Genomic DNA, 24,518 nt, shown 5'->3' on the forward strand with positions numbered 1-24,518 from the left:
GGCTTCCCCTTCCACTGGTGATCTTACTAGGATATTCTTTGCTACCTATGAGGTCAGAGTCCAGGGTCAGTCCGTGTATAGTCTTTAGGTAGTGGCTTAGTCCCTGGAAGCTCTGGTTGCTTGGCATTGTTGTACATATGGGGTCACGAGCCCCTTCAAGCTCTTCCAGTTTTTTCTCTGATTCCTTCAACGGGGGTCCTATTCTTAGTTCAGTGGTTTGCTGCTGGCATTCGCCTCTGTATTTGCTGTATTCTGGCTGTGTCTCTCAGGAGAGATCTACATCCGGCTCCTGTCGGCCTGCACTTCTTTGCTTCATCCATCTTGTCTAATTGGGTGGCTGTATATGTATGGGCCACATGTGGGGCAGGCTCTGAATGGGTGTTCCTTCTGTCTCTGTTTTAATCTTTGCCTCTCTATTTCCTGCCAAGGGTATTCTTGTTCCCCTTTTAAAGAAGGAGTGAAGCATTCACATTTTGATCATCCGTCTTGAGTTTCATTTGTTCTAGGCATCTAGGGTAATTCAAGCATTTGGGCTAATAGCCACTTATCAATGAGTGCATACCATGTGTGTTTTTCTGTGATTGGGTTAGCTCACTCAGGATGATATTTTCCAGTTCCAACCATTTGCCTACGAATTTCATAAACTCGTTGTTTTTGATAGCTGAGTAATATTCCATTGTGTAGATGTACCACATTTTCTGTATCCATTCCTCTGTTGAAGGGCATCTGGGTTCTTTCCAGCTTCTGGTTATTATAAATAAGGCTGCTATGAACATAGTGGAGCACGTGTCTTTTTTATATGTTGGGGCATCTTTTGGGTATATGCCCAAGAGAGGTATAGCTGGATCCTCAGGCAGTTCAATGTCCAATTTTCTGAGGAACCTCCAGACTGATTTCCAGAATGGTTGTACCAGTCTGCAATCCCACCAACAATGGAGGAGTGTTCCTCTTTCTCCACATCCTTGCCAGCATTTGCTGTCTCCTGAGTTTTTGATCTTAGCCATTCTCACTGGTGTGAGGTGAAATCTCAGGGTTGTTTTGATTTGCATTTCCCTTATGACTAAAGATGTTGAACATTTGTTTAGGTGTTTCTCAGCCATTCGACATTCCTCAGCTGTGAATTCTTTGTTTAGCTCTGAACCCCATTTTTTAATAGGGTTATTTGTCTCCCTGCGGTCTAACTTCTTGAGTTCTTTGTATATTTTGGATATAAGGCCTCTATCTGTTGTAGGATTGGTAAAGATCTTTTCCCAATCTGTTAGTTGCCGTTTTGTCCTAACCACAGTGTCCTTTGCCTTACAGAAGCTTTGCAGTTTTATGAGATCCCATTTGTCGATTCTTGATCTTAGAGCATAAGCCATTGGTGTTTTGTTCAGGAAATTTTTTCCAGTGCCCATGTTTTCGAGATGCTGCCCTAGTTTTTCTTCTATTAGTTTGAGTGTGTCTGGTTTGATGTGGAGGTCCTTGATCCACTTGGACTTAAGCTTTGTACAGGGTGATAAGGATGGATCGATCTGCATTCTTCTACATGTTGACCTCCAGTTGAACGAGCACCATTTGCTGAAAGTGCTATCTTTTTTCCATTTGATGGTTTTGGCTCCTTTGTCAAAAATCAAGTGCCCATAGGTGTGTGGGTTCATTTCTGGGTCTTCAATTCTGTTCCATTGGTCTATCTGTCTTTCTCTGTACCAATACCATGCAGTTTTTATCACTATTGCTCTGTAATACTGCTTGAGTTCAGGCATAGTGATTCCCCCTGAAGTCTTTTTATTGTTGAGGATAGTTTTAGCTATCCTGGGTTTTTTGTTATTCCAGATGAATTTGCAAATTGTTCTGTCTAACTCTTTGAAGAAATGGATTGGTATTTTGATGGGGATTGCATTGAATCTGTAGATCGCTTTTGGTAAAATGGCCATTTTGACTATATTAATCCTGCCAATCCATGAGCATGGAAGATCTTTCCATCTTCTGAGGTCTTCTTCAATTTCTTTCTTCAGAGTCTTGAAGTTCTTATTGTACAGATCTTTTACTTGCTTGGTTAAAGTCACACCGAGGTACTCTATATATTATTTGGGTCTATTATGAAGGGTGTCATTTCCCTAATTTCTTTCTTGGCTTGTTTCTCTTTTGTGTAGAGGAAGGCTACTGATTTATTTGAGTTAATTTTATACCCAGCCACAGCTTTAGTAGTTCTCTGGTGGAACTTTTGGGATCACTTAAATATACTATCATATCATCTGCAAATAGTGATATTTTGACTTCTTCTTTTCTGATCTGTATACCCTTGACCTCCTTTTGTTGTCTGATTGCTCTGGCTAGAACTTCAAGAACTATATTGAATAAGTAGGGAGAGAGTGGGCAGCCTTGTCTAGTTTTTTAGAATGCACTAGATTTTAGTGCATTCCCTATCTTCTATCTATCTATCTATCTATCTATCTATCTATCTATCTATCTATCTATCTATCTATCTGATCCATCTATCTCTGTGGGGGTGTTAGTAACAAAACAATGGCAGTGGAAAGAATGATTTCCAAAGTCCATTATGCTTATTCAAAATAATATCACTTGAACCTTCATAAGAAGAATTTCCAAGGAAATAGGAAAAGCACATGGAGGCAAATGGAGGCCAAAGATCAAAGGTGGGTGATTTTCTTGACCATCATCCTCCTCATATACACATTTGAGTGCCCTCTCTTATAACTAAGTATATTAGCATGCCTGCTTTTGCTAGAGTTCTAAAATCAGAAATCGGGTCTTTAAGCTTTCACAGCAATCACTTTACCCACTAATCAACTCCTGCATTCATGAGGGACACAATCTTACATCTTCACGTTGTTGATGATACACAACCAGATTTTCTATGTCAATATTCATTCCAGGTCACAATTTTATTTCAAGTAGGTAACAGCTTTACATTTCATTTTTATTGGATATTTTATTTATTTACATTTGAAATGTAAATAAATAAAATATCCTGGTTTCCTGTCAATAAACTCCCTATCCCATCCTCCCTCCCCCTTCACCTATGAGGGTGCACCCCACCCATCCTCATACCTGTTCCTGCCTTCCCGCTCTGACATTCCCCAACACTGGGATGTCGAGCCTTAGCAGGACCAAGGGCTTCTCCTCCCATTGGTTCCCAACCAGGCCATCCTCTGCCACATATGCAGCTGGAGCCATGGGTCTGTCCATGTGTATTCTTTGGATGATGGTTTAGTCTCTGGGAGCTCTGGTTGGTTGGTATTGTTGTTCTTATGGGGTTGCTAACCCCTTCAGCTCCTTCAATCTTTTCTCTAATTCCTCCAATGAGGACCCCTTTCTCAGTTCAATGGTTGACTGTGAGCTTTTGCCTCTGTATTTGTCATGCTCTTGCAGAACCTTTCAGGAGACAACTATATCAGGCTCCTGTCAGCATGCACTTCTTGGCAATAGCAATATTGTCTGGGTTTAGTGGCTGTATGTATATGGGCTAGATCCCTAGGTGGGGAAGTGTCTGGATGGCCTTTTCTTCAGACTCTGCTCCAAACTTTGCCTCTATATTTCCTCCTATGAATATTTTTGTTCCCCTTTCTAAGAAGGACTGAAGCATCCACACTTTCTTGGGCTTCATGTGGTCTTTCTTGGGCTTCATGTGGTCTTTCTTGGGCTTCATGTGGTCTGTGGATTGTATCTTAAGTAATCCAAGCTTTTGGACTAATATCCACCAGGATGATATTTTCTAGTTCCATCCATCTGCCTAAGAATTTCATGAAGTCATTGTTTTTAATAGCTGAATAGTACTCCATTGTGTAAATGTACCACATTTTCTGTATCCATTCTTCTGTTGAGGGCATCTGGGTTCTTTCCAGCTTCTGGCTATTATAAGTAAGGCTGCTGTGAACATAGTGGAGCATGCGTCCTTGCTATATATTGAAGCATCTTTTGGTTATATGCCCAGAAGTGGTATAGCTGGGTCCTCAGGTACTACTATGTCCAATTTTCTGAGGAACCTCTAGATTGATTACCAGAGTGGTTGTACCACCTTGCAATCCCACCAACAGAGAGGAATGTTCCTCTTCTCGCCAGCATCTGTTGTCACCTGAGTTTGTTCTCTTAACCATTCTGACTGGTATGAGGTGGAATCTCAGGGTTGTTTTGATTTCCATTTCCCTGATGACTAAAGATGTTGAAGATTTCTTTGGGTTCTTCTCACCATTTGATATTCCTTAGTTGAGAATTCTTTGTTTAGCTTTATACCCCATTTTTAATAGGGTTGTTTGATTCTCTGGAGTTTAACTTCTTGAGTTCTTTGTATATATTGGATATTAGCCCTCTATCGAATGTAGTTTGTAGGATTGATAAAGATCTTTTCCCAATCTGTTGGTTGCCATTTTGTCCTAATGACCATGTCCTTTGCCTTACAGAAGCTTTGCAATTTTATGAGGTCTCATTTGTTGGTTCTTGATCTTAGAGCATAAGCCATTGGTGTTTGTTCAGAAATTTTCTCCAGTGCCCATGTGTTAGAGGTTCTTCTCCACTTTTTCTTTTATTAGTTTGAGTGCATCTGGTTGAGTGAAGGTCCTTGATCCACTTGGCTATAAGAATGGTTCAATTTGCATTCTTCTACCTGCTGACTTCCAGTTGAACCAGCACCAGTTGTTAAGAAAATGCTGTCTGTTTTCTACTGGATACTTTTAGCTCCTTTGTCAAAGATCAAGTGACCATAGGTGTGTAGGTTAATTTCTGGGTCTTCAATTCTATTCCATTGATCCACCTGCCTGTCTCTGTACCAATACCATACAGTTTTTCATCACTATTGCTCTGTAATACTGTTTGAGGTCTGGGATGGTGATTCCCCCAGAAATTTTCTTATTGTTGAGAATAATTTTTGCTATCCTGGGTTTTTTGTTATTCCAAATGAATTTGCAAATTGCTCTTCCCAACTCTATAAAGAATTGAGTTGGAATTTTGATGGGGATTGCATTGAATCTGTCGATTGCTTTTGGTAAATGGCCATTTTTACCTTATTAATCCTGCCAATCCATGAGCATGAGAGATATTTACACTTCTGAGATCTTCTTGACTTTCTTTCTTCAGAAACTTGAAGTTTTTGTCATACAGATATTTCACTTGCTTGGGTTAGAGTCACACCCAAGTATTTTATATTATTTGTGGCTATTGTGAAGGGTATCATTTCCCTAATTTTTTTCTCAGCCTGTTCATCCTTGGAGCAGAGGAAGGCTACCGATTTGCCCCAGTGAATTTTATATTCAGCCACTTTGCTGAAGCTGCCCACCAGGTTTAGTAGTTCTCTGGTGGAACCTCTGAGGTTACATAAGCATACCATCATATCAACTGCAAATAGTGACATCTTAACTTCTTCTTTTCCAATTTGTGTCCCCCCGCCATCCCCTCCTGTTGTCTGATTGCACCAGCCAGGACCTCAAGCATTATATTGAACAGGTAGGAAGAGAGTGGGCAACCTTGTCTAGTTCCTGATTTTAGTGGGATTGCTTCAAGTTTCTCTCCATTTAGTTTAATGTTAGCCACTGGTTTGCTTTATATTGCTTTCACTATGGGCCTTGAAATTCTGATCTTTCCAAAACCCTCAACATGAAGGGGTTGTTGAATTTTGTCAAATGCCTTTTCAGCATCTAATAAGATGATCATGCGTGTTTTTTTCCTTTGAGTTTGTCCATATAGTGAATTACTTTTATGGATTTCTGTATGTTGAACCATTCCTGCATCCCTGGGATGAAGTCCACCTGATCATGATGGATGATTGTTTTGATATGTTCTTGGATTCGGTTTGTGAGAATTTCACTAGTTTTCATCTATCCTCCAATTTGCAATGTTCTCCTGGTCCATCTCCATTATAATTATCCTTGAGACACTGAATCCAAAGGACATATTGGTATGAATAGATTACGTAAAAGATATCAAATTGAGCTCTAATTTCTTGAACAAATATATTTTTACATGGTCCAGTCTCAATTATCACATATGACACTGCCCAAAGAACATTTTTACATGTAAGAAGAACAAAGTAAATATAGTCAAACCAAATAACTATGATGTTTTCTTCAGTTATAAAGTGCTGTTGAATGACCAAGAATATTGCTAGGTACATGCAGAAGTTTTGATCTTTTCCAGTTAAAAAGGGGTTTTCTTAGAAGACACAAGAAAAAAGTAGCTCACTAAAATTATTTTTGTAGCTGTGTCTGCCAGTACAATTGAATAATTATTTGCAAGCAGAATTGATTTGGACCATGAACCTGAATAAGTCAGAACCTGAGAACCTTTGCTGTCTTTCCGAGGAGAAATATTTCTTGCCCCCCTATGACCACTGTGTTTGATTCTACTCTGTTTTGCCAGTCTGGGTGGAAAGCTTATTCAGGTGGAATGGTCATACATTTTCTACATCTTGGAATGAGCATACAACTCCTTCTGCCTTTAGGTTTTATGAACAATGTAATCATGCTTCAGCTCTGAGACTGTGAAGTGGGGTTTTCCTAGCAAAGCACTTAGAAAAATGCATTTCTCCAGGTTGTCTGGAACCCTGATACTTTTGTGTGAGAGCATAACTTAAACCCTCCTCCTTTAGGAGCAGATGCTATCCGTTGGGAAGCAGAACAGCACTGGAACTTAGTGAGGTCCCTTTGGCCCTTCTTCTCTTCCTGATGTGACCAGTTGCTAGTCACATCTATTCTCCATCTTTGTTACTGGTTTTCCTGCTTTTTCAGTCTTCACTAGAGACACTTCTGGACCTCTCCCACCATCACCATCACGCCTTACAAATTTTCTCTCAAGGATACAGAAGTAAATTAAGTTTGTGGGAAACATAAGGAAAAAGAATCATGCCTACAGTTTGAGAAACTTAATAGTCTTGTGAAATTCAAGGTACATGAATAACTCAACTTTATGTTGGAATAGAGATGGTTGGCTGCTTCTGTAAACCTTCATTAACAGGAAGAAGGAAGGAATTCATGACCGATGATGTAGCAAACTCCCAGAGGTGAGGAATTTCAGATCATAACGTTATCACCCAAAAAGCCAGTATTTGATGAAAGCAAAATAAAAGTTTTTATTTAAAACAGTATTTTATGAATGAAATCAGTGTAACCCAACCTCGAGAAGAACTTTAAAAGAATAATTCATATTTCTTTACATCTACACCTGAATTAAATCATAGCTAATAATGTTGGTAAGATTATACTTTCTTACCTCCTGTTGGCAGCTCTCCTGGAATATAACGCCAGGCCTTACATCACTTAGGTGTGCCATGTGTTACTTGAGTCATCTAAAAATAAACAAGGAGATAAAGAAACAGAGCTGATCTCATTTCCTCTTGTAGTTCTTTCATGAGCCAAAGAGTCAAGAGCCTAGGTGTCTGAGGGGTGAAGTGGGTCAGTCTGCTGTGAACTGAAGGAGCTGACTAACCTTTATTCCAAGAGGTTAAATACCAAGCCAGTGGCTTAAATTTTTCTTGGCAGTTTAGGATGATTAGTGTCTTAGTTGGGGCTACTATGGCTGTGATGGCACAAAATGATCAAAAACAAATTGGAAAGGAAAGAGATTATTTGCTTATATATTCTGAATCATAGCTCACTGAGGGAAGCCAAGGCAGGAACTCAAACTTGACAGGAACATGGAGGCAGGAACTAATGCAGAGACCACAGAGGAGAGGCAGGAATGAAGCTGGTTATTGATTTGCTCTCCATCATTTATTCAGCCTGCTTTCTTTATAGAATGTAGGAACCCCAGCCCAGGGTAGCACCATGTACAATAGGCTAATTAAGATGCCCTGTATACAGGCTTGTCTACAGCCAGCTCTTAAGCAAGCATTTTCCAAATTGAGGCTTCCTCCTGTTAGAGGACAATAGCTTGTGCCAAGTTGATAAAAAAAAACTTGCCAGCACACTAAAGTTTCGTTTATTTAATGCGGCTCATTTGTTCCCTGATAACTGGTAAGTGGAAACTTAGGAGGAAATTTCAAGTAAAAAACAATGTATTCCATTTACTGTACCTGTTGTGCAATGTGTAGCTGACCTTCTCTGGAACCTCAGCAGGGAGGTGGTGGTGTTTAAATCTTGGTTCACGCCTGGACAAAGCACACCAAGCCAACATGGTTCCATGTGGAGAGGTTTAATGAGAGAAGAAGAGTAGAAGTGGGGATAAGTAAAGGAGGCCAGCCATGGGCACGGGGGGGGGGGGGGGGATGGGTATAGAGAAGGGACAGGGAAGAGGGGAAGAGAGGGAAGGGAAGAGCAAAGAGCAAGCAAGAGGGAGAGGAGGGGGCAAGCAGCCCCCTTTACAGTGTCAGGCAGAGCTGGCTGTTGCCAGGCAACTGTGGGGTGGAGCATACCTGGCTGTTCCCAGGTAGCTGTGAGGGTGGAGCTTAGACAGAATACCAACAGAAGGAAGTTTCCTCCAGCTTTGCCTCCTGAACTTGTGCTCACTGTAGTCCCACGATACCTGTGGGTTCTTTCTCAATCCACTAGAAAATGTTAAACTTATATTTTGTTCTGGCGTTGTTATTGCCTGCAAGTGAAGGTCTTAAAAATAACATTTACTGACAGCAATGTGCTTCATTTGATTTGCAGGTGATAGTAGGTTTTCAGAGTTGTTTCTACTTCTTCAGAGATTCAAAAACACCATTTTAAGACAGAGAGAGAGAAGAGGTGGAGACAGAGAGGGAGGGAAGGGCACGTTCTAATTACTACCTGATGCTACGATAAAACACTGACTGAAACCAACTTAGGGCTGACAGGGTTTGTGTGGCTCACTCGTCGGCATCACACATCATCACTGAAGGAAGCCACAGTAGGATCACAAGGCAGGGGCCTAGAGGCAGGAGCTAAAGCCAAGATCGTTAAGGAATGGTACTTGCTCCCCATGGCTTCCACAGCCTGCTTTTTTATACAACCCAGGACCATCTGCTCAGGAGTGGCACTGCCCACAGTAAACGAGGCCTTCCCACATCAATCGTTAATCAAAAAATGCCCCACACATGTGGGAATACGTCAATTTGATGGAAGCAATGCCTCAGTTGAGGCTTTCTCTTCTCTATGATTCTACTTCATGTCAAATTGACAAAAATGATAAGAAAATAGAGAAGTTGGGGGGAGGAAAGAGAAAAGAAGAGAGAGAAGAAAAGGAATCAGGATGTTGGGTGGAGGAAGTAGACAGAAAATGTACAACTCCCAAGTCATACAATCCTAGCTAGGCACATGCAGAGGGGCTGAGGTAAGGGGGTGAAATGAGGAAGATTGGCAAAAGATTTCTATCAAAACATTTTTGTTCATTGGCTACTTAACAAAACCCACCAAGAATAATTATATTTCACTGTGCCTCCATGCTTTTTTGAAGTCCATATTTCTATAACAGTGCTTTATTTTTCCCCACAGCCAGACTATCAGTGGAATGCTCTCAACCAGCTTCCTCCACATGTACAGCATAAGGCACATGGTAAGACCACAGCTTTAATGGACATTCCTTCATGTTTACATACAAAAGGGATCTTTAGGGAATGCCTATGCAACATTCATTTGTACCAGGGAAGAACTTGCTATGAAGTTGGGTTGCACACACAACACTAATTTGTGGTCTGGAGTGAACTCCTTCAGACAATGTTGAGATGCCAAAATGTGAGTTCTGCTCCTATTTTAGGTTCAGCCTCAGAGACTTAGAGAGGATCCTTTAAATACAATCATTTATAGCACTGAGTAACAGCTACAGCGCTCTGATTGTGCCCTGAAGGACAGGTGCAAACCCACAATCCCAGAGGCTCCAAGGCAGACTATTGTTTGTTCCGTTTTGAGACATGGTCTCACATAGAACAATAGCCTCTGTCTCATTGTGTAGCTAAGGATGAACTTGAGCTCCTAATCCTGCTGTGATGTCTTAAGAACCAGACTTACAGGGCTGGACCACCAAGCCCAGCAAAGCAGATGTTTCTAATGTCATTGGCAGAACCCCAAAGCTCAGAACTGCTTTCCCTTGGGATTTGATGCCAGACTCTAAGGAACAGTTCTGTTCATTCAGAGCTGTTTACAGCAACCTCCTCACATGGTGCTGGAAAAATACTAAATGCCATCTGTAAAATACTCACAACCGAAAGCGCCTGTAAGTCTTATTTTCCTTTGGTTTACTATTCTTCCCCTCTTTCTGTGGAATTAACCTTACTTTCTGCTTGTTTGTTCAGTGCCTTGAGGCCATCCAGGGATAGGTAGTATGAACTAAGTTATTCTTCTTCTCTTAGCCATTTACAGTCTCACATGACATACACTTACTCCACTTGGTTCATTTTCAGACATGGGACTTTTTCTAGAAACTTCAGTATAGTCTCTGTAGCTTCAACGTGGATTTGAAATGTTAACACATTTAATGCAAAGCTGAGATAATGATGTTCCACACTTCCAACTCTATCACTTGCAGTGGACAGAGCCTCTTTCTCAACCTGGCAACAATCCATGGCTACAGGTCTGCACAGCAAATATCCCATGTTCTTGGCATCTCTAATATCCCGGAGTCTCTCCTGCCACCTAGCTCTACCTTTGCGACTTCACACAATGTCCTCTTGAAGACTCCATTGCAGGGAGTTGGACCTGCCACACGTTGTCTGGGCTCAGCTGCTTTCTATAACCGTGAATGGACCAGGACTCCATGACACTTGCAACCTTGTCTTTCATGCTTCTAACCTAACACCATGTGAGTGACACTGTCAAGTTCTGTTCTCACCATTTCCTAGGATGCTTGGACCCAAGTTGCATAAGCTTCTGTGTGCTGACCTTGAGAAAGGTCTCTCCTAAGCTCCTGCTTTTGAGCAGGAAACTCCCTCAGCTGCTTTCTCAGTTTAGACTTTCTCCTTTCATGTAAATTTGCATTTTTATGGAGCCCTTAGTGAGTGGGTTTTTATCTAAAAGTCATCTTTTATATTGTTCCTTTGTTTGCTTCTGTGAAGCTATTCTCAAGAACAATTACGGCTGTTTTGTTGTCTGTACTCTGTGAAACTGTTCCCATTCCCTCCCCGGACTAAACAAATTAGTTCATTATCTTTAAGTTGATCTTTATGGAAGTTCTCGGGACATGGGCAGAATGTAGTCAGATTCTTTGCCAAAACGTCACATGAGTGCCTCCTAGTCTTTTTCTAATAGAGCTCCCATTCCACTTTGAGACCTCATGAGCCAGGTCCACATTGTCTTCATAGCATTTTTCTTTCTCAAGACCCCAGAAAAAAAGGGTCCCAGAAAATGGCTATTAAACTCTCTTCCAAAGCACTGAACTTGAATGTTTCAGTGATAACATTGCTCAAAGGACTGAAGAACCTCATTAGTGTGTTTATATTGCAATTGTCCCACTTCTTTTTTAGGTACTAATTTTTGTCTTAGTTTCTCTTCGGTTGTGATAAAATGATCTGACAAAAGAAAATTTAGAAGGAAGGGTTTATTTGAGCTCAGAGTTTGAGGTTATACTGTATGATTGTGGAGAAGCCACAGTAGTAAGAGTGTGGGACAGCTTCTCATGTTGCATGCACAGTCAATAAGCAGAAACAGAAATGAAGCCATGCTGCCCCTCAGTTCTTTGTCTCCATTTTTGTACAATATCCCAACCAGGGAATGATGCTACCCACATTGGGGAGTTCTCCCTATCTCAATTAATGTAACCAAAAGAATTTCCCCAGCCATACCTAGAGGCTTATCTCCCAGGTGATTCAAGATTTTAACACTAGGCATCATATATCATTACTGAGAGTAATAAAGGATGTAGGTTATATGAGCATCATAAAGAAACATAAAAATGACATAAAGATACATAAAAATGAATAATCTATAATAAAATGTCCAGATGTATTTTAGACACATACTATACTTGCTTTGATTTGCTTTCTACTACAGATAGACTGCAAATATAACTAGTAAGTTTTTGGTTTCCCCCCATAATGAAGAAGTGCTTTAGAAAGGCATCTTGTTAACCTAGGCTATTGTATAATGTTTGTAGTTTTGAAACCCATTGAATTGCTACATGGTATAATTTTCCACTTTCTACTCGAGGAAAATAAGGTATTATCTCCATGTGCTACAGTTTTAGTGATTAGAAAATAAAATTACTAATTCACTAGTCAGTAATCTATACATCCATAATGAGAACAAAAGAAGAAATATACCTGTAATGTACCAACTCAGGTAGTTTTAGAACATTGTTTATTTTAATCTTCTCAGAAAAATTATAATGTATGCTTATTTTATGCCAGCTCATATGTGAAGAAACTGAGCCTTAGAAAATTGCAGTAACATTTTAAATTTCACAGTGCAATTTAACACTCAATTTAGATTCTTTTATACAAAGGTTTGCAAGCCTTGGGATTTCGATTTCCATTACTATATTAAAATATTAAAAATGGTCTCTAATTTGGATAATTAGCTGGGTGATATTTAATTTTCAATAATTCTGTCTTCCTTTGAGCTCACAGCATGCATTATCTCTCCTTTTCATTCTGTCCACAATCCAGCCCATGAAATGGTACTGTCCACATTCAGAGTGCCTCTTCCCACGTCATTAACCTAATATAAAAATCCCTCACAGTGATGCCTAGAGCTCAACCTACTGTTGACCGCTCCAGTTGATTCTAGATTGTGTTAAACGACAACTTAAAGTGACCCTCACATACATCTCATAGTTTAATGACAGTAGTCCTTGTTTTAGTACATGATAACAAATTTATTTACTGGCCAACAATGTAGTTTGTCTCAGAGGACAGCCATGCTAGACTCATGTCTGCAAGCATAACAGAGAATCATTAATATTGTCAGGGGTTGGTGCTTGCTTATGGGCCATCTCAAGTTGGGGCAGTTACTGGTTGTCCATTCTCTCACTCTCTGCTCCATCTCCAGTCCCTGCATTTCTTTGTAGAGAGGATAATTTTCAGTAGGAAGTTTTATGGGTGGATTCGTGTCCCTATCACTTCATTGGCATCCCTGCCTGTCTCCAGGAGGTGGCCTCTTCAGTTTTCATACCCCCACTGCTGTGTCTCAGCAAAGGTCATCACCATTGATGATGGGAGCCTCCCCCATCTCAGGTCCCTGGCAAGTCCTCCAGATGCTCCAAACCCTGCCACCCCCAGCAGCTGCAGCTTTCCATTCGTTCTCCTGGCCCTCTGGCCCTCTTTCCTGCCTTTCCCCACACCTGATCCCAACTGCCCCAATTCCTCTCCCCATTTTTTTCTCCTACTCAGTCCCCACCCCCATCTGCCTCCTATGATTATTTTATTCCCCATTCTAAGTGATATTCAAGCATCCTTGCATGAGCCATCCTTCTTGTTTAACTTCTTTGGGTCTGTGGAGTGTAGGGTGGGCATTCGGTGTAGGGTAGCCATATTTCCTACCATCTAGTGATTACTATCATACACCCTTATGTTCTGAGATAAAAGAGTTTAGTTTTCTGATGTAGAAGAGAACATCTGGTGTTTGTCTTGTGTCTTGCTCATTTCACTTAATATAGCAACCTTCAGTTCTATTCATTCTGCTGTAGATGACAGGTTTCGTTATGTTGTGACTGAATAATATTCTATCATGTACATAATCCACATTTTCTTTATATATTTGTGTGTTAATAGGTACATAGGTTGAATCCTCTGTAGGTTTTGATACTGAGGTGTCTTTGTACTACACCAATTTGTTCCCTAGGTATATTTACAGTGTATGAAGTGATTTCAATCATCTGCATTTTTTGATTATACAAAGTTGTCCCAAATTAGAAAAATGAAACTGAATTTTTTCCATTTTTAATTGGATATTTTATGTATTTACATTTCAAATGTTATCCCCTTTCTCAGTTTTCCTTCTGGAACCCCTCCCCCTGTCTCATCCCACTCCCCCTGCTTCTCTGAGGGTGTTACCCCTCACACACACCCATTCCCACCTCACTGCCCTGGCATTCCCCTACATTGGGGAATGGAGCCTTCACAGGACCGAAGGCCACTCCTCCTATTGATGCTAGACAATGCCATCCTCTGCTACATATGTGGCTGGAGCCATGGGTCCCTTCATGTATATTCTTTGGTTGCTGGTTTAGTCTCTGGGAGCTACGGGGCGGGGGGGGTCAGGTTGGTTGATTTTGTTGTTCTTCCTATGGGATTGCAAACCCCTTCAGCTCTTTCAGTCCTTTATCTAACTCCTCCATTGGAGACCCCATTCTCAGTCTAATGGTTGGCTGTGAGCATCTGTTTCTGTGTTTGTCAGGCTCTTGCAGAGCCTCTCAGGAGACAGCTATAACAGACTCCTGTCAGCAAGCACTTCTTAGCATCTACAATAATGTCTGGGTTTGGTGTCTGTACATGGGATGGAACTCCAGATGGGGTAGTTCCATCCTTCAGTCTCTGCTCCACACTTTGTCCAGTATTTTCTGTAGACAGGAGCCATTCTGGGTTAAAGATTTGGAGATGAGTGGGTGGCCCCATCCCCAACCGGAGGCCTTGCCTAACCTTTGGATATGGTTTCTACAGGTCCTCCCTCCCCTTCATTGAGCATTTCAGTTAATCTCATCCCTGTTGTGTTCTGGGAGCCTCTTGCTTTCCTGGTATGTGGGACATGTTGGTGGCTACCCCCAGTTCCTCATCCCCCTTTACTACACACCTCTGTTCAAATTCCTGACCCACTCTATATCATCCCCGTCTCCTACTATACCTCCTGATCCTGCCCAGGTATATTGTTAGAAGTATGAAGATTTGACCATATGGCAGATATAGAAAAAAAATTTTCATGTGCCATTAATTGACACATGTGCTTTAAAGATCAGACAATAATGTTGCTATTAGTTTCCTGGTTGCTGACAAATTTATTTTTTACTTCTAATTAACAGAAGATTAATAGAAGTAAAAAATAAATAATACGTTATTTAATAAATTATTAAGTTATTTAATAAGTTATTAATAATAAATTAATAAGTTAAATAATAGGTTTTATTCATTACTTATCTAGTATCTTCCATTGTAATTATTCATGTCATGAAAATTAAAGCTAAAGTTACAGGGGTTTTTATACCTTGGATATTTATTTGTAAATTACTCCATGTATTTTATTTCATATTTTACAAGCAAGGCTACATTTAAAAATTTATTTTTAAAGTTAGTATAAACAGTAGTGGGTTTCATTGTGACATTTTAAAAACTATGGTTCATTATGTTTCATTCTTATTCGTTCCTTCCCTTGTTCCGACCTATATCTTCTTGTTCTCCCTTCTCCTCATGTGGCACTTGTACTCTGCTGTTCTCTCTTCCCCTTTCCTTACTTTTTGAAGACAATAGGTTTGTGGAAAATGCCTTTATTATATTGAGTTTTATTCCCCCAGTCATCATGTCTTTGGGACTTTTGTTATAAAGGAATGTCGATTGCATTTTCTGGGTTTATTTGATAATATTGTGTGATTTCAGTCTTGAAGTTTATTTACACTTATTGACTTGTGCAGCAAATGAAATGAATCCCCAAAATTAAGACTTATTGATCGTGGTGGATAATCTTACTAATGTGTCATTGAATCCACAAAAATATTGAGAATTTGTGCATATATGTTCATGAATGAAATATGACTATAGCTTATGCATCTGTAATGTCTTTATTCTGTTTAGGTGTTGGGGTAATATGGGCTTCCCTGAGTGACTTTGGTGTTGTTTCTTCCCTGTCTATTTGTAGAACAGTGCGAGAAATATTAGTGCTAGTTCCTTATTATATGCTGTGTAGGATTTGCTGTTAATGCATGCAGTCCTGAGTTTCTCATCATTGGTAGACCTTTTATTCCTTTTTTAAACCTGTGGTTTGTTTGGATCTTTTAGGTTTTTAAAAATATATCCTTGAAGTCATTTTGGTAGATCATATGTGTCTGAAAATGTACCTATTTTTTTCTAGAGTTTTCTGCTTTTCTTAAGTATAATTTTTTTCCTTATGATCCTCTAGATTTCACTGTCATCTGATGCAATATTCTCCCTTTTATGTATAATTTTTTTGATTTGGGCCTTCTCTGTACTGCTTTTGTTTAATTTGTATACAGTTTTGTCTTGCTTTCCACTTCTACAGCTTGATATATTATCTTTCATCCTTTGAGTCATAATCTGTAGGTGGTCTTACCAGTAAGCTGTATTTCCTGGAGACAACGGATGATTGGATCTAGTTCTGTAATTCAGTCATCCGGACTGGTCTCTCGATTGGTGAAGCGAGACCATTTTCATTTAAGGTTATCCGTGAGAGATATTTGCCAATTTCTGAAGCGCTATTGGTTATTTCTGCCTGTTTAGATTACTGCTTGATCTGTTCCTTCTGGCCTGTCTGGATCAAAGACTGGTTTGCTGCTTGGGGTGTGATAAATTTCCTGCTAGTTCTCCTTTGTTTAGCTACTCTTCTTATGACATTTATTCTTTCCTATGCTGTCATTGTTGAAGGGACTTGTGTTCGTACTTTCAAGGCCTCCTAAGGGGTGTAGTCACCCAGATGAAAAGATGCAGCTGTGGGTGTCAAGTAGACTGCAGGATTTCAGAATTTTCAGGTTCTACAGCAGTGATCAGAAATAGGTGGCTCCAGAGGTTGCCTGACCTAATCCTCAGGGCTATCAGACACCAGGTTATTTTCGTTCGTGAGATCCGCTCCTGGTAGTCCATCGCAGAGCTTGGTACTTAGTCTTGGCATCGTTTGCCAGCCAGGGCATCAAAACTGCCTTCAGAACCAGTCTATTGTCCTGTGGCAAATTATATTTAGGTGTCTGGGGTCTAAGGTCACTGGGGCAGCTGCTTTCAACAATAGGTTGTTGCTGTAAATGGCACCAGGCCTTTGTCTACCAAGCCATACTGCATTAAAAAATGAGATCCCTACACATTGCAGGAATCTCTGTCACACCAGAACCTGCAACTGGCTTTGATGTTGCTGAGGCCCATGGCTTGCCTGTAGAACAGAACTGCCAGTCTCTTTTTACAGAACTCTCCTGGCTGACCTTATGAAGGAGGTTCTGCTATGGGGAGCCACAAGGCTGAAACTATGGCTGACTTGCCCCCACAAGTCTTGCCTCTTGTCTTTTACTTTTAAAATATTCTATCTTTTTTCTTTTATAATACCCTATCATTACCTTTTTGAACTTCCAACTCTCTGTTTTTAAATCAGTCAATTTTTTTTTCTGATTCTTTCCTGTCACTGGGTCACACAGAGATTCATGTAGGGTGCCACCTTACATGGAAATACTTCATACAGTGTAAAAGATAAACAAGAGATGAATGGTGAAATTTTAATAGCATTATAATTCTTAAACATTCATCGATGGGTGCAAGAATAAATGCAAAGTTGCACATTATGAAAAATTTTTTAAATCACACTTGGAAACTGTTATAGACCATTCTTTACCTTAATTAGCATCTCCGAGATAGGCCAGAGTGGATTTAGAATGCTCTTTTTTTTTCTCCATCTTTATTAAATTGGGTATTTCTTATTTACATTTCAATTGTTATTCCATTTTCCGGTTTCCAGGCCAACATCCCCCTAACCCCTCCCCTTCCCATTCTATATGGGTGTTTCCCTCCCCATCCTCCTCCCATTACCATCCTCCCCCCAACAATCATGTTCACTGGGGGTTCAGTCTTGGCAGGACCAAGGGCTATTCATTGCTACCTATGCAGTTGGAGCCCAGGGTCAGTCCATGTAGAGTCTTTGGGTAGTGGCTTAGTCCCTGGAAGCTCTGGTTGGTTGGCATTGTTGTTCATATGGAGTCTCAAGCCCCTTCAAGCTCTGTCAGTCCTTTCTCTGATTTCTTCAATGGGTATCCTGTTCTCAGTTCAGTGACTTGCTGCTGGCATTCGCCTATGTATTTACCATATTCTGGCTGTGTCTCTCAGGACAGATCTACATCCAGTTCCTGTCAGCCTGCACTTCTTTGCTTCATCCATCTTATCTAGTTTGGTGGCTGTATATGTATGGGCCACATGTGGGGCAGGCTCTGAATAGGTGTTCCTTCAGCCTCAATTCTAAACTTTGCCTCCCTATTCCCTTCCTAGGGTTTTCTTGTTCCCCTTTTAAAGAAGGAGCGAAGTATTCGCATTTTGGTCATCCTTCTTGAGTTTCATGTGTTCTGTGCATCTAGGGTAATTCAAGCATTTGGGCTAATAGCCACTTATCAATGAGTACATACCATATGTGAATGGTCTTTCTAAGTCAGTTCTCAGTATTAGCATGAACCCTAGCTTCTTGCCCACAGGTGTGCTCTTTCCCCCCTTCTCTGCTCTATAGGGCTATTTTCCATGGGCTTAGAGACAGCACAGCTCACACAATCTGATTCTATCTCCACCCACCGCCATCCCACAAAATGTCTCCTGCAGGACCCCGAGTTATGCAGAGACTGGGTTTTTCCCGGAAGAAAGTTTAGGGACATTTGGGTAGGAATTTTGGAGTCAACACTTGCATACCAGAAATTAGTTTGGGAAGAAAAATTGCTCACACAGTGGGGTGGTGGTCATAGCTGGAGTGGAGCACAGTACCACCTGCATCATCTTCTGGTCACCTAACTTCCAGCCTTGATCTCATCTACTGTCTGGTTATTTTTGAATGCTTTCGAGGCACATTGAAGTCAATGAACCTTTCAAAAGCACTGGAGAATTTCCTGCCTCCTGACCAAACATCCCAAAACAATGAGCCTTTTCATGTGTGGGAATCCACAGATGTTAATGAGTGACAGCTCCTGTTTACAAAGGTGATTTTACAAAGCACATTTCTATCTCCTTTCATGTGCTGTTGGGGTGGGATGCAAAATTGCTTCCATATTTCAAAAATGACTATGGCATAACAGAATGAGTACATCTTGGAAACATGCTGTTTGTTTGCTTTCTTCAAATGAAGGAGCTCCGGCTGACTGCACTGCACGCCTGGCACTTGAGTGCATTGCCAACTTCTCAGGTGGTGCAGAATTAAAGTTTGCTTAATGCGTTGAGTTATGGAATAAGGAACTCTGAGAATGTGCTAGAAGTGGAGAAGAACGGAGCCTGAACATCATGACTGACCATGCGCTGAGTACTTAGCACTGACTGGATTTGTTTTGTAGGAATAGAAATACATACACCCAAAACTAGGTGGAAAGGAAAGAAACATTCTTCATAGTGGTTTAAAATTGGCGTATTGACAAGCTCACACTTCCTTAAAAACTTTAAGAGAGGTTCTTTCCTTTCCTCTTTCAACTTGGGGTAGTTCCTGGTATTCTGAATATTAATTGCTTTTTTTATCACTGTAACAAAATAGCTAACAAAAAGCAAAATTAAAGGGTTTATTTTGACTTAGAGTTTGATCCACAATGGCAGAGAGCACATGGTCTAGGGAACATGAGGCAGCTGATTTTCTTGTGCCAGCAGTTAGCGAGCAGAAAGAGGTGAATGCTGAGGTTCCACACACTATCGGTTTTCTTCAGTCCAGAACCCTAGCTCATGGGATGGCCCTAACCATATTCAGGTAGATCTTCCTAGCTCAATTGTATCTTTCTGGTTGTACCATCATAGACATGCCCAAGAGATTGCCTATTGAGTGAAGAAATATATAGTCAAGCAAACACTAGAACAGCCATTGTGGCCAAAGTATCTGTTTTCACCTTCACTTTGCCTGACCAACTTTCTCTGTGCTCATACTCAAATTCCCTCTTGCATTAAAAATATTGGTTCTATGGAGTGAGGGGTCACCCTAAGGAGTGCTGCCTTTTCTCTACCCAGCCACATAATCAAAGACCCCATGATATTTCCAGAACTTGTCACATAGTTTCAAGCTTTGGGAATTAAACATATCTTCTCAAGGGTATAGTTAAACCCATAATACTGACCGTGTGGCAAACATTATTCTAAGGGTTTTATATATACATACACAATTTTGTCGAAGCTTCATAGTCTGTTCAGTAAACACCATTATTGTCTATGTTTTTTTAAGTAGACAATTGAGGCAAAGATGATAACATAACTTCTTAACATGCTTACAGCTGGTTACTGGCTACCACATAGGAAAGCTCATGTAGCCTGAGAGCAAATTCCATATTAGGACCACCAAAAACATGAATGGTCCTGAGCTACACCGTAGATAAAAAAGAATCAAACATGAAGGCTTTTTATTCAAATAAATTATAATGATCTTATTCTGAAAGCCAGAATGTGTCATTTTAAGTTTCTATGTTTTTATAACTGCAATTATATTTCATCACTACAGATAATGCTTTTGCTAGTGAAAGTCTAGCTTACTTGGATATTTTTTATTCCTATCAATATGCAAAAACAAGGGCTCTACTATGAATAACAAGGCTTACTTTGAGATATAAGAAACAGGATGTTTACAATTATACTTAGTATAATATCCAAAACAAATAATTATAAAGTTTTCCTTATTAAATATATTTTTATTATTCTACTAGTACTTACTATACGAAATTGCTTATCAGTTAATGCAGCAATTTTGCTAAAGAAATAAGGTATACATATATAAACATAAAAGTATATGCATATACTTTACATGTACATACACATGCATAACAGTGATAAATATATTACTATTTAAGCATTGATTTGTAAGCAAATGTAAAACACTTTAATTAGAAACTACATAGATGTACCCAGTAGATAATTTTTATATATATACATGATAGATCAATGATGAATAGGTGGGTAAATAATAGAGAAATGATTGATGATAGATGGATAAAGAGTGGGTTGATAGAAGATAGGCGCATGGATAAATGATAGAGGATATATAGATATTAGGTAGATGTCAGATGGATTGACAGATGCTGGGTTGATGGATAGTAGATGGATAAATAGATGATATAAGCAGATAGATGAAAGATAGATATTAGAAAGATAATTCATAGTGAGATGATATATAAATAGATAATATACAGATAGATGATAGACTTTAAATATCTATAAAGATGAAGAGGGGCAGGTGACAAATATGTTGATAGATAGGTACATAGACAGAAAAACAGACAGATTGGGTTAGACAGCTTGATGATAGGTAATAGATGATAGATATATAGGTGACAGGTGCTTGGTAGATGGTTGAAAATAGATAATAAGTAGATTATATGTGATATATAAATAACAGAGATATAATGATTATAGTTGATAAGTGCTAGTTGATAATATTTAGACAATAGATAACATTATATAAACAGGTGACAGACAATAGATAAACGTACAGACAGCATACAGATAGATGATAGATGGATGAACAAGTATGATATATTATCAGTTACTTATATAGTAAATTTTTTATATTTGATCAAATAGAAACTAAACACTTTTAGGAAGGAAAACAAGCTGTATAATATTGTATGTCAACTGGAAAGGTGGTTGCTGGGGTTGGGGATTTGGCTCAGTGGTAGAGCGCTTGCCTAGGAAGCGCAAGGTCCTGGGTTCGGTACCCAGCCCCGAAAAAAAGAAAAGGAAAAAAAACAAACAAACAAAAGAAAGGTGGTTGCTTGCCTAAGTATTAGAAAAACTCTGCCTTCCCTTCAAATTTGCATCCTGCTATAGATTATTTAATGGCCACAACTCTTTCCAACGCAAGCTAATAAAGATCTCAGCTTTGCCTATCTCATAAAAGCACTGGCCAAATGGCAGGTGGACTATTTAAAGATGCCTGTAGACAGGGGCCATTAGTGCTTAGTCCTAACTGCCCTTGGTTATATCAGTAAATGATACTTCAGGGTTAAATTTATCTTCTGAATGTATGGAGAGCTTCTAGTTTGGGTTTCTCCACTATGACTTACTTGAATAAGTGGTGTGCCATACGACGTGATCACATGCCTCTTGTTTCTTGTTAAGACACGTACTAGATAACATTCCTGCATCTTGTTTCTGAGGGAGTGTGTGAGCACTCCTCTCACTGTCACGGCACGTCTTTAGATGGCCTTTTTATGATGGCCACACTTTTTGAAACATACTTTTTTATCTTTTTAAAAATAAAATATAGTTACATTGTGTTTACTCTCTTTTTCCTCCCATAAACTCTTCCCATGCACACCCTCACTCTCTTTCAAGTTCATGGCCTATATTTTTAATTGTTGTTACATATCTGTGTGTTTATACTCATAATAGAAACTTGTAAATATATAAGTGTATTTATAATATATTATATATATGTTTATTTATTCCTAATTATATTTATACACTTATATACATAAATATATATGAATATATATTCCTAAATACATAATTATAATCTGCTGAGTCTATATAATATTACTTGTTTATATATAATTTCAGGACTGACCATTTGGTATTGGATAACAAATTGGGCCCTGGCGAATATTACTTCTCCCGCTCTTGGTATACTTCGCTTGCCTATGGCTCTTCGTGTAGAGTTGCAGGACAACAAGCTTTCCCTCTGCCATGGTAGCATGCTCATTGCTGTCGTCTTTGTTCAGGGTATTTTAAGCAGGCATCCGATGGGACTTAATGTAATTTATAACATTTTAGGTGACACAGGCTCACAGCAAACTCCCTGTTCCTCTGGCTCTCCTAAGCCTTCTAGCCTTTCTCCTGCTAGGATCCCTCCATTTTACTTGCAGGCGTTGTGCTGTGGATTTATCTGCATTATCCCTTGTTCTCTTCATTTTGATTGGTTGTGGTTTTCTGGAATGGTCATTATATTGTGCAAAGGGATGGTTCATTAGAGAAAACATCTTCTTCATGGTTTTTCATTTGTTCTTAACCATGATGTTAGTTTCCCATGTTTTAGGTATCCTAAATTCAGGATATTAAATATAAATATTCAATATATCTTTATGGTATCATCACAAGACAGTTTCTTTCTGACATACTTTATGCCGGTTTCCTGTTGCCATGTGTAAGCATCTGATTCTGTCTTCTTTGTCATTCTTACTCACTGAGTTCTACCCAAAGCCTATAAAAATATGTCAAAACTTTCATCTTAGCCTTCATACCGCACTAACAAATCTTAAGAATATGGTAATTTTCCATGGCTTTACAATACAGCTAGTACCATTTTATCCTTCTTTTATTTTTTTTTGTTTTGTTTTGTTTGTTTTTTGAAACAGGATACTACTACTGTGTAGTGCCAGCTAGTCTAAAACTGGTCCTCCTCCTCCCTTAGCATCTCCATCACTGGATTACTGGCATGTACATGGCATTTAAGCATTAGCTTTTGTGTTCACTTGGCAAGTGCTCTTTCTTTGAGGGGTGGGGTGAGCCTGATTTGTAACAGTAAAAGTGACTTAGTTTTACAAGTCAAAGCCTAAGCCATTGGAATGCTGTTGAGAATGAGAATTCCAATATAGAACATTTTCCCCATTCATAACTAGGATTCGACCAGTACGGATTACCCCCTAATGGTAAGCATATGTTGGTACTTGAAACAATGACTATCTGTTTTCCACCTTTGAAAGCATGTGAGAAACTCGCGAGTAAAATATCTCCCCCTTTTGCCAACTCAGAAATTTACGTTATTATTCCTAAATCAGAAAAGTGAAATTTAAAAATTTAACCTGAATCATTTTCTTTCATAGGTTTCTCCTCAGAAAGCAAATTCAACCTGTAGAATTACATTAGCAGAGAAGAGAAGAAGGCTGTGAGCTCTCGGTTGTGACCGCTTTGCTTCTTCAGGACAGCTGTGAACATTCTCCTTCGAGATCTGCTCCCAGTTACCTTCACTGTGGCCCTTAAAGAGGAAAAGTCAGGACCAGCGGGACACAGTACAACTCCACAGACAAATCAAGCTTCTCTCCTCAAGTGACACAGGACAGATGATTACACACTGTTCACAACTCTCTTCAACTAACTACTGATGCATTTGCAAAGATGACTCCAGGATTAACATGAGTCCAGCTCTGGTGCCATGACACTGTATACTTATTCAGAACATGCAGATCTTAAGCCAGACACAGTGGCCCATCTGCTAATTCCATGGGAAGTTGCCACAGGAGGATTGCAGTGATTTCAAGGCCAGCCTGGGTTACCACACAAATGCCACAGAAGCCAATTTCTGCATCTTAAAAAAAAGTAATAATAAACTGTGTAGTCCCTAGGAGAAAAACCTATTTCCATAATGGCTAACTTAGTTCTTCAGTGGCTGACAGCTGAACTAGGTGAAATGTTCGTTATTATTGAACTTGAAACTACATGAATTTTAATAGACAGTTGAAAGACCCATAGACTCCTCTGACAAAAAAGAGTGAATCAAACTAAATAAAATGACAAGCATGAAACTCTCCTTCCAGCTTTTAAGCTTGTCATAGGGTATAAGCCCCTTTCATCTCTAGGTAAAAGACATTCTGAAAGGCTACTGTCCTGATGTCTCCACCCTCTGTCTATATGTAGTTAGCAAGAATTGCCAAATACATGTCTCTTTGCCTGTGGGTTTGAACCATGGTTTAAGAAACTTGACTATGACTTTTTGAACTAGTTAGCCTAAAAATAACGCATACATACATTTTATTGCAGTTGAATTACAATGTGACCTAGCAGATTGCTAAAAGCCAGCGGTTTTAAAGGCATTAAGCACGTCTTCCTCTGTAAGGTTTTC

At 39.6% G+C, this 24,518-nt stretch overlaps 1 protein-coding gene across 4 annotated transcripts in view; it reads left to right on the forward strand.

The window, feature by feature from the left end:
* Nucleotides 1-24,033, forward strand: part of Tnip3 (TNFAIP3 interacting protein 3) — a 40,339-nt gene extending 16,306 nt beyond the window's left edge. For 2 of the 4 annotated variants that reach the window (XM_008763001.4, XM_039108692.2), the window contains 2 exons: nt 9,387-9,447; nt 23,503-24,033. In XM_008763001.4, coding sequence (XP_008761223.1) covers nt 9,387-9,447; nt 23,503-23,534 — 93 coding nt within the window. In that variant the 3' untranslated portion in view covers nt 23,535-24,033. The remainder of the gene's footprint in view (nt 1-9,386; nt 9,448-23,502) is intronic. The other 2 variants (XM_039108691.2, XM_063286964.1) reach the window with 1 other exon arrangement.
* Nucleotides 24,034-24,518: the final 485 nt, after the last annotated feature.

This window comes from Rattus norvegicus, chromosome 4 (genome assembly GCF_036323735.1).
Source record: "Rattus norvegicus strain BN/NHsdMcwi chromosome 4, GRCr8, whole genome shotgun sequence".
Lineage (NCBI taxonomy): Eukaryota > Metazoa > Chordata > Mammalia > Rodentia > Muridae > Rattus > Rattus norvegicus.